At 46.9% G+C, this 14,787-nt stretch overlaps 1 protein-coding gene across 3 annotated transcripts in view; it reads left to right on the plus strand.

The window, feature by feature from the left end:
- Nucleotides 1–7,265: 7,265 nt before the first annotated feature.
- Nucleotides 7,266–14,787, plus strand: part of LOC115460553 (zona pellucida sperm-binding protein 3-like) — a 46,112-nt gene continuing 38,590 nt past the window's right edge. The window contains exons 1-2 of one of the 3 annotated variants that reach the window (XM_030190319.1): nt 7,266–7,377; nt 8,316–8,494. In XM_030190319.1, the coding sequence (XP_030046179.1) occupies nt 8,360–8,494 (135 nt within the window). In that variant the 5' untranslated portion in view covers nt 7,266–7,377; nt 8,316–8,359. The other 2 variants (XM_030190316.1, XM_030190318.1) reach the window with 2 other exon arrangements.

Below are 14,787 nucleotides of genomic sequence, written 5' to 3' on the forward strand. Positions count from 1 at the left end.
TTTGCACAGTACTAGGGGATATTTTCTGTTTATGTGGTGTTGCATTGTATGCAGAGTCTGGCATCTTGGGGGTTCAGTTTAATTTTTGTCTAGCGTTTGGAATATGTCCACTTTGAGAATTTACATCTGCTATCTTATTTTGCAATGTATAGCAATTTGTTTCTAAGAATATTGCTGACAATTCCTGTCAGTGTGGCAAGTGGTGAGCGATCATTTTCACCGGTGGGGGGGGGGGGGGGGCCTGATCATTTTCATGGGGGGTAGGGGCGCCAACTGATAGTCTGCAGGGGGGCACCAGAGACCCTAGGCACGGCCCTGGGGGAGATAGAATGGATCCTTGTGGGACACCACTAACCAAAGGGTGAGATTTGAAACTGGCTATCCAAAGATGTAAGGTCTTTAAGGGGGTCTTTTACTAAGCCGCGGTAGCGTGTTTAGCTCATGGTAGAAGTCAGCTGGCGGTAAATGCCGAGAAGCTCATAGGAATATAATGGGCATCTTGGCATTTATAACTAGCTGATTTCTACCACAAGCTAATCAATAGACATCAAACAAAATTAAAACATGGAAAAGAAAATAAGATGATACCTTTTTTATTGGACATGACTTAATACATTTCTTGATTAGCTTTTGAAGGTTGCCCTTCTTCATCAGATCAGAAATAAGCAAATGTGTTAGCTGACAGTGTATTTAACAGTCTCTCATAGATGGTCTAGCAGGGTGGATAGGCGATGTGTATGGGGACTTCAAAGCATTCCATAGTCTAGCTAAAAACACTACCACAGCTTAGTAAAAGACCCCCTAAATAATATAATATATGGCAATATCTGTGTGCGATAAGAATCCAGAATTGTAACTACTCTAGTTGCTGGGGCACTCCATGGAGCATCACTTTCTGTAGACATAGTAGTACACAGTTCTTTACCAACTTTCTAAAGAGAAGCACTCAGGAAAGTCATAGAAGAATGCAGTTCATTCCTGCTCTGCAGCACCCCCACAGTTGTTACTAAAGTCTAAAACATATCTCTGCTAATGCATCTCAGTCCTGTCCATTGCTATTCCACTATTAAGATCCCTCACTCCTGGCATCTCTGCCACTACACTTCAGTACCATCCTGCTGTTCTGGTGCTGGATCTCTTCCTTCCTCCCCCTCAGCTCCCTCTTAGTTCTTCCTCTTTGGTTTCAGCTTGTGTTGACACATGTTGACAAATCTGAGGTCTCTTGCATGTCGAAGGCATGAAGCAACCTTCTGCTTTTAGAATTTTGTCTGCCTCTTCTGCTTTTCTAGACCCAACATGGCAGTATCATTCCAGTAAACAGCACCTTGAGGTAGAGATAACAAACTATTCTAGACTGGAGGAATTCTCAAAACTTCCAGTTGTTCTCCCTTTGTGTGCTTAATAGAATGGAGGATGGAGGAGTGGCCTAATGGTTAATGCAGCAGATTGTAGACCTGGGGAACTGGGTTCAATTTCCACTGCTGCCCAGTGGCGTACCGAGGGCGGGGTGGTGGGGGTGGTCTGCTCGAGGTGCATGCCGCTGGAGGGGCGCAGCTGTCGGCTCTGCTGGTTCCCTGCTCCCTTTGCCCCGGAACAGATTATCCTGTTCCGGGGCAGAGGGAGCAGGGAACCAGCGGAACGGACAGCCGCACAGCTGCTCCCAGCAGGTAAGAATGCACCCCGGGGGGGGGGGGGTCGTTCTGCACCCGGGGGGAACGGACGCCGTTGCACCCAGTGGGGGGGGGGGGTGCGCAGCGGCGATCCGCCCCGGGTGACAGCCGACCAAGGATCGCCACTGCTGCTGCCCAACAATTAACAGTGGGTTGAGAGTGTGGGGAACAGGGTTCAATTCCAACTGCAACTTCATGCAACCCTGGGCAAGTCACTTAGCCCTCCATTGCCCTAGGTACAATATACTACTTTGTATGTGAGCCCATTAAGGACAGTGCAAGTAACTGTACATAAACAACACTGGGGCAACTAGTGTGCACAGATTCCTCAAAACACAGGGACTACATAGATCCATTACTCAATTCATGTTCAAAAGAGGCAGTATATCAAATTGATATAGAATCAAGAGGGGTGGCCACCTACCACAAGAACAATTGAGCTAATCACAGAAACTGGTAAGATTATTTATTTATTTGGATTTTGCTCACACCTTTTTCAGTAGTAGCTCAGGGTGAGTTACATTCAGGTACACTGGGTATTTCTCTGTCCCTGAAGTGCTCACAAACTAATATTTGTACCTGAGGCAATGGAGGGTTAAGTGACTTGCCTATGATCACAAGAAGCAGCAGTGGGACTTAAGCTGGCCACCTCTAGATGTCAAGATGGGTGTTCTAACCACTAGGCTACACCTATATGTACACAAATATTGGGTGTCCAAACATACACCAGTCTGGGTGCCCACATTGGAGCCCTGGGCAAGTGCCTTGTTTGCACCCCCCCTAAAGCCAGCCCTGAACAGAAGTGGATTTATTTAGCCCACCTGACCAAAAAGATGTTCCTCCATCCTCTCCCGCTGCACCCACAGAGCTGGCTCCTATGTCTACACAGAATCGGGTCTCACCCCACATTACTGGGGCACCTAAATGGGGGCCAAATTAGAGTTGAGGAGTAGCCTAGTGGTTAGTGCAGTAGACTTTGATCCTGGGGAACTGAGTTCAATTCCCACTGCAGCTCCTTGTAACTCTGGGCAAGTCACCTAACCCTCCATTGCCCCTGGTACAAGATAAGTACCTGAATATTTGTAAACCACTTTGAATGTAGTTGCAAAAACCTCAGAAAGGTGGTATATCAAGTCCTATTTCCCTCCCTTTCTATCCCCTTATTATATCTCATGTGTGGACATGGTTATGTTTTGTTTAAAATTATTTGGGCATGAAGTAGATGGAATGTATAATGGTGCGTTGGTCCAATGTCTGAATATGGCTCAATTTGTGATAGTGTTTATGTTACTCTCTCATAAGTATATAAGTACATAAGTATTGCCATACTGGGACAGACTAAAGGTTTATCAAGCCCAGTATCCTGCTTCCAACAGTGGCCAATCCAGGTCACAAATTTTGTTTCTCTTCTCTCTCTACAGTAAGGTTTCCCAAATCTGTCCTGGGGACCCCACAGCATTTCTGCTTTACTTTTCACAGAGATTCGCCAAGTTACCTAATTCCAGGCTGGAGACTTTTTGGCCAGTCTTGGTTTTCAACTTACATTCCAAAGCAGTATAATGCCTGATTCTGCCCATTGAAATCAGTACTGCAAGTCCCATAATGCACCAGGATAGGGTGGTCAGAAATCCAGGCCTGTCCCCAGGCACTATCCCCAGGCTTGGTATCTCTGCTGTCTATGACTGTCATTGACATGGAATTGTCCCTTGCCATCCAATAAAAATATTTTTAAAAAGAATTGCCTCCCAACTGTTTTAGCTTGAGGTAGTTCCAGAGTGTCTTAAGCAGGACATAAGAAAGAAGGGACTGACTCCCTGGGAGCTCATGGAGTTGCCTCTAGCAGCATCTGTCTGACAAAAAGCCTGGTATGGAATATATTGATTTACTAGAACAGACCTGCCCAAACCTGTTCTGGGGACCCTACAGCCAGACGGGTTTTCAGGATATCCACAATGAATATCCATGAATAAATCTGCATATGTTAGAGAATCAGCTTAGGTAAATGCATCTGATGCATATTCATTGTAGATATTCTGAAAACAGAACTGCCAAGCATAGGCGGTCGGTGGCCCAACTGTTTGGGGAGGCTAAAGGGGGCGGGGTTAGGGGTGGGGCCAGGGTGGAGCTTAAATCCATAATTGTCTGATAACACACAGAAAAAAAAATAAAAATAAAAGTCACAATACCTTTTATTAAATTTAGATATTAGATATCTATCATATGTCAAAGCATAAAGTGGTTGCTCAAAGCATATTCTAACCACAATCGCTCAACTGCAAAACACTATGCACAACTTTGTGCAAAAACACACTCATAACCTTACTGTACCATAAATATTACACTGGGCAGAACCTAATACACCAATATACCACCCATACGGAAAATGCAGAACATCAACAATATTATACAGGATCATGTCACAATTCTCATGTACAGCCACAAAACATCCTTTTAGGGTGGATAGTATTCACAATGAGCTCCTTTTATTAATGACCAGATAGAGATAAGAGTTTTCAAATTTCAATTTTGGCACAGTATAAGTCATCTTTATGACTACTGATGCACTCAAGCTTGCAAGTAATTAATTAAAGCCACAGTCTCACACTACCTGTGTATAAAACAGGATACAGGACCAAGTTATCACCCACAGTTAAATGTGAATCTTTCAGCATATAGAGTGGAGAAAAAAAGGGGGGTTCAGTAACGCCACCCAGCCAGCCCAAGATGATCAAACTATAAGGCGTAGGCCCGGCGCAACATCATCTAGCACCCCAAAAAACTCCACACTATCAAATGTCCAAAATATGAAAAATGGATTTGAAATGTCCTGCTGAGGGTTAATAATGGACAAAATCCTGTATCCACAAAGTTGAGATGAGATCACAGAGTCATCACAAACAAAATATAGGAAAACCAAAAGCATTAGGGGCTTATAGCCCATTTAGTTAGTTATGTTTAAACAAAAGAGATCTGCATGAAACAAAATATTTATTTTTTTGTTTTGACTTAAAACCTTCAGAGTCAGCACCTACCTCTCCTGAAATCCAACGTGCGCTGCTGCATGCCACAATTTCTGGGTCTGGGAAGGAAGTGGGAACAACTCCAAAAACATCCCTGGTGGTACATGTAGGCCACCTGGACCTCCCACCCTCCAACACCTCAAATTACCATGATAGCCCACTCCTGGCCCGGGCCCCCAGACCCCACCCGTTTTCCCACACACCTTTAAGTTGGAAGGGAGGACTAATGCCATGCCCACTTGATCTTTCCCTGCAACATCATCTTGATTGAAAAACACCGTGACCTGCCCAGAATCAGTCAGTCTAGTGAATTTATCAATGAAATGCTGTTCTGTTCCAAGCAAGAAGCAAGCAGCAGACAGCAGTGCAGTTTAATCTAGGAGTAGTAGAGCAGTGTGTGCAGCAAAACCAGGTCACTTTCTTACTTACCAGCCTTCAGTTCAGCTTCAGCCTTGAGTCTTCTTCTTAATCTTCCCTACAATAATGGCCCCTCCCGCATGTTCCCGCCTATGCAGAACAGGAAGTGTTGCATTGCATCACGGACGGGAGGCAGGACTCAGGAGCTCTCGTAGCAGGGAAGGCTGAGGCGCTGAGCCTAACTACTGGCTGAGCGGGCCTTAGACGATCGGTGACGTAATGTTGCAAGCCCGAACCAAACCGAAGGCGGATCGGCGGTGTACAGTGGAGGCAAAAAGAGGAGGACTGGAGGAGGAGGAGGGACACGGCGCGCCGCTGGTGACACACTGACGAGTAGCCCCGGGTGGGCGGAACTGGGCATGGGCATGGCGGCGCTCAGCGGTGATGGCGGCAGCACTGTCTGCAAAGAAGACAAGTCAGATTCAGGACCGCTCCCGACTCGGAGAAAAACAGCTGATCCAACCATCCGCCGCGGCTGGGGAGGCTTAGCCTCCCCAAGCCTCTTATACCGGGCGCCTATGCTGCCAAGTTACCCATTCGAGGAGGAAGACTTTTTGGCCGGTCCTGGATTTCTGCCAACCTCATCCTGTTGCATTATGGGACCTACAGCACTGATTGCAATGGATAGAATCATGGACTACAAATACTACACTGCTTTGGGATTTAAGTTTAAAAGCAGGACTGGCAAAAAAAAAAAATCTTCCTCCTCGAATGGGTAACTTGGCAGCTGTGTGAAAAGTAAAGCAGAAATGCTGTGGGGTCCCCAGGACATGTTTGGGAAACCTTACAGTAGAGAGAGAAGAGAAACAAAATTCAGTTATTTATTTTATTACATTTGTACCCTGTGCTTTCCCACTCATGTCAGGCTAAATGCGGCTTACATATTGTATACAGGTACTTATTTGTACCTGGGGCAATGGAGGGTTAAGTGACTTGCCCAGAGTCACAAGGAGCTGCCTGTGCCTACAGTGGGAATCAGACTCAGTTCCTCAGTTCCCCAGGACCAAAGTCCACCACCCTAACCACCTGGCCACTCCTCCACTTGAGTTAGGGTAAGCAGAGACTGCTTTTAGTGTCCTGTTCTGTGATTACATAGAAAAGTGCCTGTGCAGCATATATTGGAAACATGGTGACAGACAGAAGAGGACATGTGGGTAGTAGCACCCATCATCCAGGCTTCAGTCATAGCCACTGTCCACTCGTGTACCCTGGGGAGAGAGTGATGCAACATCTTTTTGGTCCAGGTGGGCAAAATAAACCCACTTCCTTTCAGGGCTGGTGTTAGGGGGGTGCAAACAGCACAATTGCCCTGGGTTCCCATGCCATAGGAGTGGACTTTGATCCAGGGGAACTGAGTTCAATTCCCACTGCAGCTCCTTGTGACTCTGGGCAAGTCACTTAACCCTCCATTGTCCCTGGTACAAAATAAGTACCTGAATATATGTAAACCGCTTTGAATGTAGTTGCAAAAACCTCAGAAAGGTGGTATATCAAGTCCCATTTCCCTTTCTCTCCCCATAAGGAGCCCTAAAGCTAAATAAAGCACAGCCTGCTGGTAGGGTTTGGGATCCTCTTTTTCAATTTCTGTCCTGGGCTCCAGCACATCTAACTCCAGCCACCTCCCTCCCTCCCCCCCCCCCCCCCCAGTTCTACCTGCTGATAACATATGGGACAATAAATTTATTATACCATTACCCCACTCCATTATGCTGCCTATGTCTGTAAGGGAGAGAAAAACTAAACACTGACACAGACAGCTATAGTGCAGAAACAGAGCCCAAGCACGGTTGGCAATCACATTGCAGGAAAATAGTCCTTCTACACGTTAAGGGGGAACTTCAGAGAAACAGGATTCACGACCCAGTCCTGGGGACACACCAAGCTAGTGAAGTTTTCAGGATACCCTCAATGAATATGCATAAGATAAATTTGCATACAATGGTCTCATGCATATTGTGGATATCCTGAAAACCTGACTGGTAAGGTGTGTTGGGAGGACTGGCTTGAGAACCTCTGCATTATTGCAATCCAGCTTTGTCTCTGGGTACAAACCATACTCAGTAGTCTTGTTCCAGATTAACCACAGCCTATAAAGATAAGTGCCTGTGGAGAAGGAACCCTTTGGGCTGCTATGTGAATGTATAGTCACTAGTGCTGTGTAACAAGGTTACACAACTATTTACTCCCCTTGTGAGTTGGGAGGACCTGATAATTAATTGAGCTGTAATTGCTGTGGGAGTGGGTCCTAGACCAGTATAAAGCAGGTGCAGGTGGGGGTTGTTTTTTTCTTCTTCTTCTTTTTCTCTGAGATTAGGGCTGTTTTATGATGAAAAGGAACAGAGCTTTGATAAGCCTCTTGGCGCTATGGGTATTGTTAGGGGTCTGGCGTGTTTCAGCCCAGAATGCCTCAGGTAAAAAATAGTGATAGAAGGCTTGGCATGTTAAAATGATGTTTTATTGGGTTGGAGAAGGGGGTCCCTTTTGTGTTGTGTGTCAGTTCACAAGTTGTGTTGAAGGTATTAAGTACTAGGAAGTCTTGTGCTGAGTGAACATTTTTTTCTTTCAATTTGCAGTTTAATATGGAAATAACAAAAATATACTTTATAGTTTTAGCTTTACAAAATGATGATGTAGAGACATTTTGATACTTTAAAACAGTGTTTTTGGGAGGGGGTTCACCTCTGTTTCATTCTATGTTATATTTTTTTTAATGGGAAAAGTAAGTAGTGTCTCTTATATGTGGTATAACTGGTTCCCCAATTTGCTAAAAACATTCTGGTTGCCAACTTGATCCAGCTGGACAAGGTGTTTACCCCACTGTATACAGGGAATTGTAGTCTTGCTTTTTGTATGGAAAGGAATGGGGCAGTCTGGATCCAGTTGTCAACTTTTTTTTTTTCTCACTTCCCTTGCAATATAGACCAGCCACCTGAGAGGTGGCTGCATGCATTTTGGGACTTCTAACTCTACCTATGCAGTGACCTGGTATTCTCCTTATATGTAAATGATAAATTTTGAGTATTTTAAACTATAGCTTCACTTGTAGAAAGGCAGGCTTGGAGAGTTCGTGACCTCTGACCTGGAGTTTTATCTTTTTCGAAGAATCCTAGTGTAGTGGTGACTAGGACATCCTAGATTGGGCTCTTTTAGCTGCCTGCTGGAAAAAAAAATGGTGTTTTATTCCTTGCTTTTTCTTTGCTAGCAACAGTGTCCCTGAACTGTGGCAGTTCCCGACTGGTTATCACTGTGGAAATGAATCTCTTTGGGAATGGTGTACTGGTACAGCCAGAGGAGTTAGTGCTTGGAAAAAATTGTTCAGTGTCCCACAAACTAGAGGATATACTCCTTTTTGACTACCTGCTGCAAGACTGTGGTGCAGTCAGGAAGGTAAGAGGGGTAGAAGTGCTTGCTTGCTATCTGCCCTGTCAATTGGGCAGCTGCTCCTTCCCACTTAATTTGTCTATAGGGTGCTGTGCCATCTTTAAGTGGGTGGTAATGGGGGGGGGGGGGATGCAAGTCAGTGACATTTATGGACACCACCACATCACACAACTTTCCACCACCCCCCTCCCTTACTTTTTAATTGGCAATTTAAGACACCAGGGCCTTCTATGCAAAAAGAACCTCTCGGGCTACTTTCAGCTACCAGGAAGAATTGCCATATAACTGATAAAACTTGTTGAATGATGTTATGTGGAAGTGAAGTCTGGGTTCTCTATAGGATTGGACAAAGTCTCAATATAAATCCTGAAGCTATAGCTTTTGTATGCTGCGTTGTATCACTACAGGAACAGCACACGCTCTTTCCACTGCCAAACACTTTAATGCAGAAGGGTTTTTGTTTGTGTGGTGACATCAGTTCATGCATCTGTCATATCTTACTAGCTAGAGGCCCCAAGGCAAGGACAAACAGCATGGGAGATAAAGGGCATCCTTGGCAGGTCCCCCTTTCCAGCAGAAACTAGATGACAAATTCCCATTTATTAAAATCTGCGCAGAGGGATTTTTGTATAAGGCCCGCACTCCCGCCAGGAACTCACCCATCACTCCAAATTGTGGCAGCACCCAGAATAAGTAATCCCATAAAACTTTATCAAAAGCTTTTTGTGCGTCGAGGCTTGTAATGATGGCATCCCCAGGGAGCCCTCCCTTCTCGTATATAGCCCGTAGCGCCCGTATAATGTTGGTGGAGGCATATCTACCCGGAACAAACCTCGTCTGATCCATATGAACCAGGCTTGGCAATACCTTCCCAAGCCTAGATGCCTTAATACTGGCAAAGAGCTTGATGTCCTGGTTTAATAGTGATATAGGCCGATAAGAGCCCAATTGTTCTGCATCCCTTCCAGGCTTGCGAAGAACCACAATAGTGGCGTGTCTTAAGGACTCCGTTTGCTGAGTTGGGTTACATAATGCTTGACACAGATCCCCAAAGGGACCAACTAGTTGGGGTCCCAATATTTTATAATATTCAGAGCCCAGGTTGTCCGGGCCCGGGGCTTTTGCTAGCTTTAGCCTTTTAATCGCTTGCTGAATCTCCCTGTCCTGGAGGGAGGCATTGAGTGTCCAGTTGATCAGTGGTGAGAGTTGGCATGTCTAAATCTTTGAAAAATACTTCCCTCATCTGTCCATTGCAGGACCCTGCATCATACAAAGATTTATAAAAGTCCACAAATGCTTCTTGTATGTCCACCTGCGCATTTAGCAAAGTGCCGGTTTTGAATTTTATGCGTGTAATAGGTTTTTGCTGCACAAGCTCAAACTAAAGAGGCTAGGAGTTTCCCTGCTTTATTTCTCCACCTATGCAGATTATATTTATAGAGCTGGCTGTCCCCCTGAGCCCTTTGGTTAAGTACTTCATTAACTCGCCTCTTTATCTTCCAGTAATTATCCCTGGCTCCTGATGAAGTGCCATTTAAAAACTCTGCTCTGGCCGTTTGAAGCTGTTTAAGCAACCGCACCAGCTCCCCATCTCTCTCCTTGCATTGGCGGCTGGAAAATTCTATTCTGACCCTCATGACTGCCTTGCCTGCCTCCCAATACACTATGGGGTCTACGTCCTGAGGGTCGTTTTCTTGTAAAAACTGGTTCCATGCTTCTCCCAAGAACTGGTGGAAGTCAGCATCTTGGTACAGCGTAGGGTTAATCTGCCAGCCTGCGCTTGAGTATTCTGTCCTAGGTCTAAATCCACCCACACCATATTGTGATCTGAGACTGCCCCTGATCTATCCCAGAGGCTCGCGCTATCGATAGCAGCGAGGATGGGAGCAAAATATAATCCAGCCTAGCATGTACTTTGTGCACATGAGTAATATGTATAACTAGTAAAAAAAAAAAAGGCCCGTTTCTGACACAAATTAAACGGGCGCTAGCAAGGTTTTCCTCGGAGTGTGTATGTTTGAGAGAGAGAGAGAGAGAGTGTATGTGAGTGTGTGTGCCCCCCCCCCCCCCCGGCAGGGTTCCCCTCCCCACCCCCACCTCTCTGGTCTCAGGACCCCCTGCCCCCCCTCCAGCCATCCATGTCCAGCGACCCTCCCCCCCCCCCCCCCCCCCCCCCCCCCCCCCCCCCCCCCCCCCGGCGCATCAAACCCCCTCGCCACCCGCAGCTGCCACTGGTAACGCTGTCCGGCTGCTTCTCCTGTTGAGCAGCAGTGGCTGCTACAAAAAGAAAAAAAGCAATAAATGTTTTTAAACCTGAAACGCGGCACCGTAGACAGCCATCAGGCATTGGCTGTCGGCTCTGCAGCCGCTCCTCCTCTCGCCTCTCACGTCGCTGAACTCCTCCAGGGGCTTACTGCAGGGGCAGTGATGTGGAGGCAAGAGGAGGAGCGGCTGCAGAGCCGACAGCCAATGCCTGATGGCTGTCTACGGTGCAGCGTTTCAGGTTTTAAAACATTTATGGCTTTTTTTTTTTCTTTTTGTAGCGGCCACTGCTGCTCAACAGGAAAAGCAGCAGTGGCCAGACAGCGTTACCAGTGGCAGCTGCGGGTGGCGAGGGGGTTGATGTGCTTCGGGGGGGGGGGGGCTTGGGTGATGCGCGGAGGGGGTGTTTGAGCGGCGCACTCACAGCTGATTCCCAGGCAGGGGGAGGATTAGGGAAAAATGCGGAGCAAGTTGCTCCGCGTGTTTCCCTACTACTACTACTTGACATTTCTATAGCGCTACTCCTCCCCCTGCCTGGGAATCAGCTGTGAGTGACATCAGCCTGGCTACGGAGCCTAGCTCAGCAACTCCAGGAGCCATGGACAAGGGCAGCTACTTTAGAACGTTGAAGGTAAGAATTATTATATAGGATCATGATCATTGTGCATTCAATGTCTGCCAGATGTCTATCAGGTCCAGTTCCAACATAAGAAAGTTGACTCCCTTCTCATCACACCCCTTCACCCTGGCTTTGGGAGGTTCACAGTCAATCAGGGGGTCAGCCGTAATGTTATAGCCCATCACAAGCTTATATTCATTTAACGCGGCCAAAGAGGCCAGCAGCATGGAGAAGAACTTATGGGAGTACACGTTTGGAGCATATATCGAGCATATAGCTATTTTGACCCCTTGAAGGGTTCCCATCCATATGACATAGTGACCTTCAGGGTCCTGTATGACCTTGTGCTTACTGCTATCTAAAGGTTTGTGGATAAGGATGGCCACCCCTTGGTGCCTGCTATTAAAGGAGGCGAAAGCTAGTTCTCCCACCCAATCTTTCTTCAATTTGGTGTGCTCAGATACTGAAAGATGAGTTTCCTGTAGCAATGGGATATCCACTTTAAGACGCCTGCTATATTGGAGAATCTTTGTATGCTTTACAGGCGAATGCATGCCATCAGCATTGAGTGGCCAATTTAAGACTACTCATCCCACATCCAGACTACATTGGGCTTATAGCCACTACACCTGAGATTAATCTGGGGGGGGGGGGGGGGCAGCATCCCAGCAGTACCACCCTCCAGAGCACAATATCTACGCCTGCAGGTCAGGAACACAAAAAGCTAAGTTCCCCCAGACACAGGAAGCCAGCAATTCCCACCCTCCATGCCCCTGAAACCCCTTAACATCAGACATACAACAACTTAGCTCCACACACTCAACCATTTCAAGACCAGCCACCCCCCTCCTCTGCCCCCCCATGCCTCCACCCTGAGCACATAATGCTACACCTACCCTACTATCAAGGCTGCCCACCTCCCTCCCGACCAACAAATCTCCCCCCAATAAGCAGTACAGGCACAGCGTTTTGCAAAAGTCAAGAGGCATGAACGTACAAGTCTGTAGATACAAACAAACTGAACAAATTCTCATTCGCTTCTCCGGTCATCCCACCAGCAGTCATTCCAGAGGCCAAGGAATAGCCCTCAACTGACACACCACCTGTAGGCGATCTGGATCCAATTGCACGATCAGGCAGCCCCCAGATGGCACGGTCACAGCAGCGAGCTGCAGTGGCGGGCAGTACATCGAGTGCAAGCCAAAGCAACCATAATTTAAAAGCCAAAAGGTCCGTTGTCCCCACCGCTGTCAGCACAGGTCTTAGCTCAGGATAGTGAGAAGCACAAGTCTCAAGTTTTGTATTCCAGGAAAGAAAAAAGATCCCATGTTCCACTCATGATAGCCTCTCCAAAGAGGTTTTTAACTCCTCCGGTGTTTCCATGAACATCGTGTTCTCGTGCACCATGCGCACTTTAGCTGGGTATTGAAGAGAGAATTTGACCCCCTTATTAAACAACTATGAGCAACACGGCGACAACTGCCTAAGCAGATCTGAAACTCAAGACAAAAAGTCCTGAAATAACATTAGCCTGGATCCCCGGTAGATCACTTCCTTATGCAGTCGGAATTTAGACATAAGTTGGGCTTTCTCTGCATACTTAAGGATTCTAGCAAGTACTAGACGCGGTCTTGCAGCCTGCTCCCTCAGCGCACCCACACGGTTCAGGTACACTCTCTCGATGTGTAAGCGTTGCCCCTCCACCTCCAGGCCCACCTGTCATGGCAGCCAAGACTCAACTAAGTCTCACAATTCTTTTTCTTTGACTCCCTCAGGAAGCCCGACAATCCGAATATTGTTGCGACGGCTCCTGTTTTCCTGATCATCAACTCGTTCCTCTAGCTGCTTGCAGTGTTTCTCTAATGTCGCTACTTGAGAGAACAGGCCCAGGGTAAGGTCTTCCTGATTTGAAATCCTGTCTTCCACTTGCTGAATGCAGGCAATTTGCACGGTCATGCTCTCTTTAAGTTCATCCATTGCAGCGTGGAACTTGGAGAGTTTATCGTTTAAAATGTCTGCTAGATTTCTTATCTCTTTAATTGCTGCCTCTTGCAGCGCGATCACTGGCGGTTCCAGGGGTCCCGGAGGGTTCAGGTCTGATGCCATCTTGGCCGCGTGGGTACTCGCACGCTCTTTAGTTGGTGTTGTAGGTTTTTTTTTTGTAAATTATCTTTATTGGAGTTCTCATCCAAAACAGTCACAGTACAAATATATGGTGCGTCAACATTCCGCACAGAGGAACCAATCTGTAACCAACATATAACATAACATATAGTATAACATTCACATAAGATAAATGCCTACATCAACATATAAAATCCACTCACCCTCTGGTGAACTCCAGTAACAAGTTTGTTTTATCTCTCCCCCCACCCATCCCTTTCCTCTCTCCCTCCCAGGACGGGACCCATCAAGACACACACACTCCTTGGAGTTTGAGGGCATACCCGCTCAACTGCCTGCTAGAGCACCCCATCTGCATCCATTGCAGCGTGCAACTTGTAGAGTTTGTCTAAAATGGCTGCTAGATTTCTTGTTATCTCTTTAATTGCTGCCTCTTGCAGCGCAATCACTGGCGGTTCCAGGGGTCCCGGAGGGCTCCGGTCAGACACCATCTTAGCCGCGTGGGTACTCACACTTTAGTCGGTCTTGGAGTTTTAGCGGGCATACCCACTCAGCTGCCTGCTAGAGCACCCCGTCTGCCTCGCTGACTCACACTATGTACCTTTACGCTCGCTGGGGTTCAGGAAAGAGGGGTTGAAGCAGGTATAAGAGCTGGTTTTCTATGCTAAGGGAGAGGAGATCAGCCACACGGTGTCCGTTCAGGTCTCTGCCATCATGTGACCCCCCCCACACTTCCTCTCTGATCTCCTGAACTGAGAATGCATGAGAATTGAGCACCCTGCCTCCTTCCCCATGGTACAGCATATTTTACTTCCTCTGGCCTGATCTCTTCCCCTCTTCCTCTGCTCACCTTCCCCCATTGCAGTATCTCTCTTGTGGGTCCAGTGTCGCTTCTCTTTCCTTTCCTTTCCTCCCTCTTCCCTCCCTAAGCTGCAGTCATATCAAGGTAGCCTTGCCTCCTGCCATCCTTGGAAGCCTTCCCTCTGCTGCTACTTCCTGCTCCTGTGTAAGCGAAGAAAGCAAGGTTTAGAAGCATAGCCAGGTTTTGGCATTGGGGGAGCAGACTGTGTAAAAAAAAAAAAAGGTGGCTGCACAAGTAGGTTTACAAAATCATATAGGCGCCATTTTCATTGGAAGTCTAGGGAAGTAGTGTGAGGTCGCTTTCATGATAAGCAGTATAAAATATTTTGCACATTTTTGGGATCTTGCCGGGTATTTGTGACCTGGATTGGCCACTGTTGGAAACAGGATGCTGGGCTCGATGGACCTTTGGTCTTTCCCATTATGGCAATAC

Source organism: Microcaecilia unicolor, chromosome 1, assembly GCF_901765095.1.
Source record: "Microcaecilia unicolor chromosome 1, aMicUni1.1, whole genome shotgun sequence".
Lineage (NCBI taxonomy): Eukaryota > Metazoa > Chordata > Amphibia > Gymnophiona > Siphonopidae > Microcaecilia > Microcaecilia unicolor.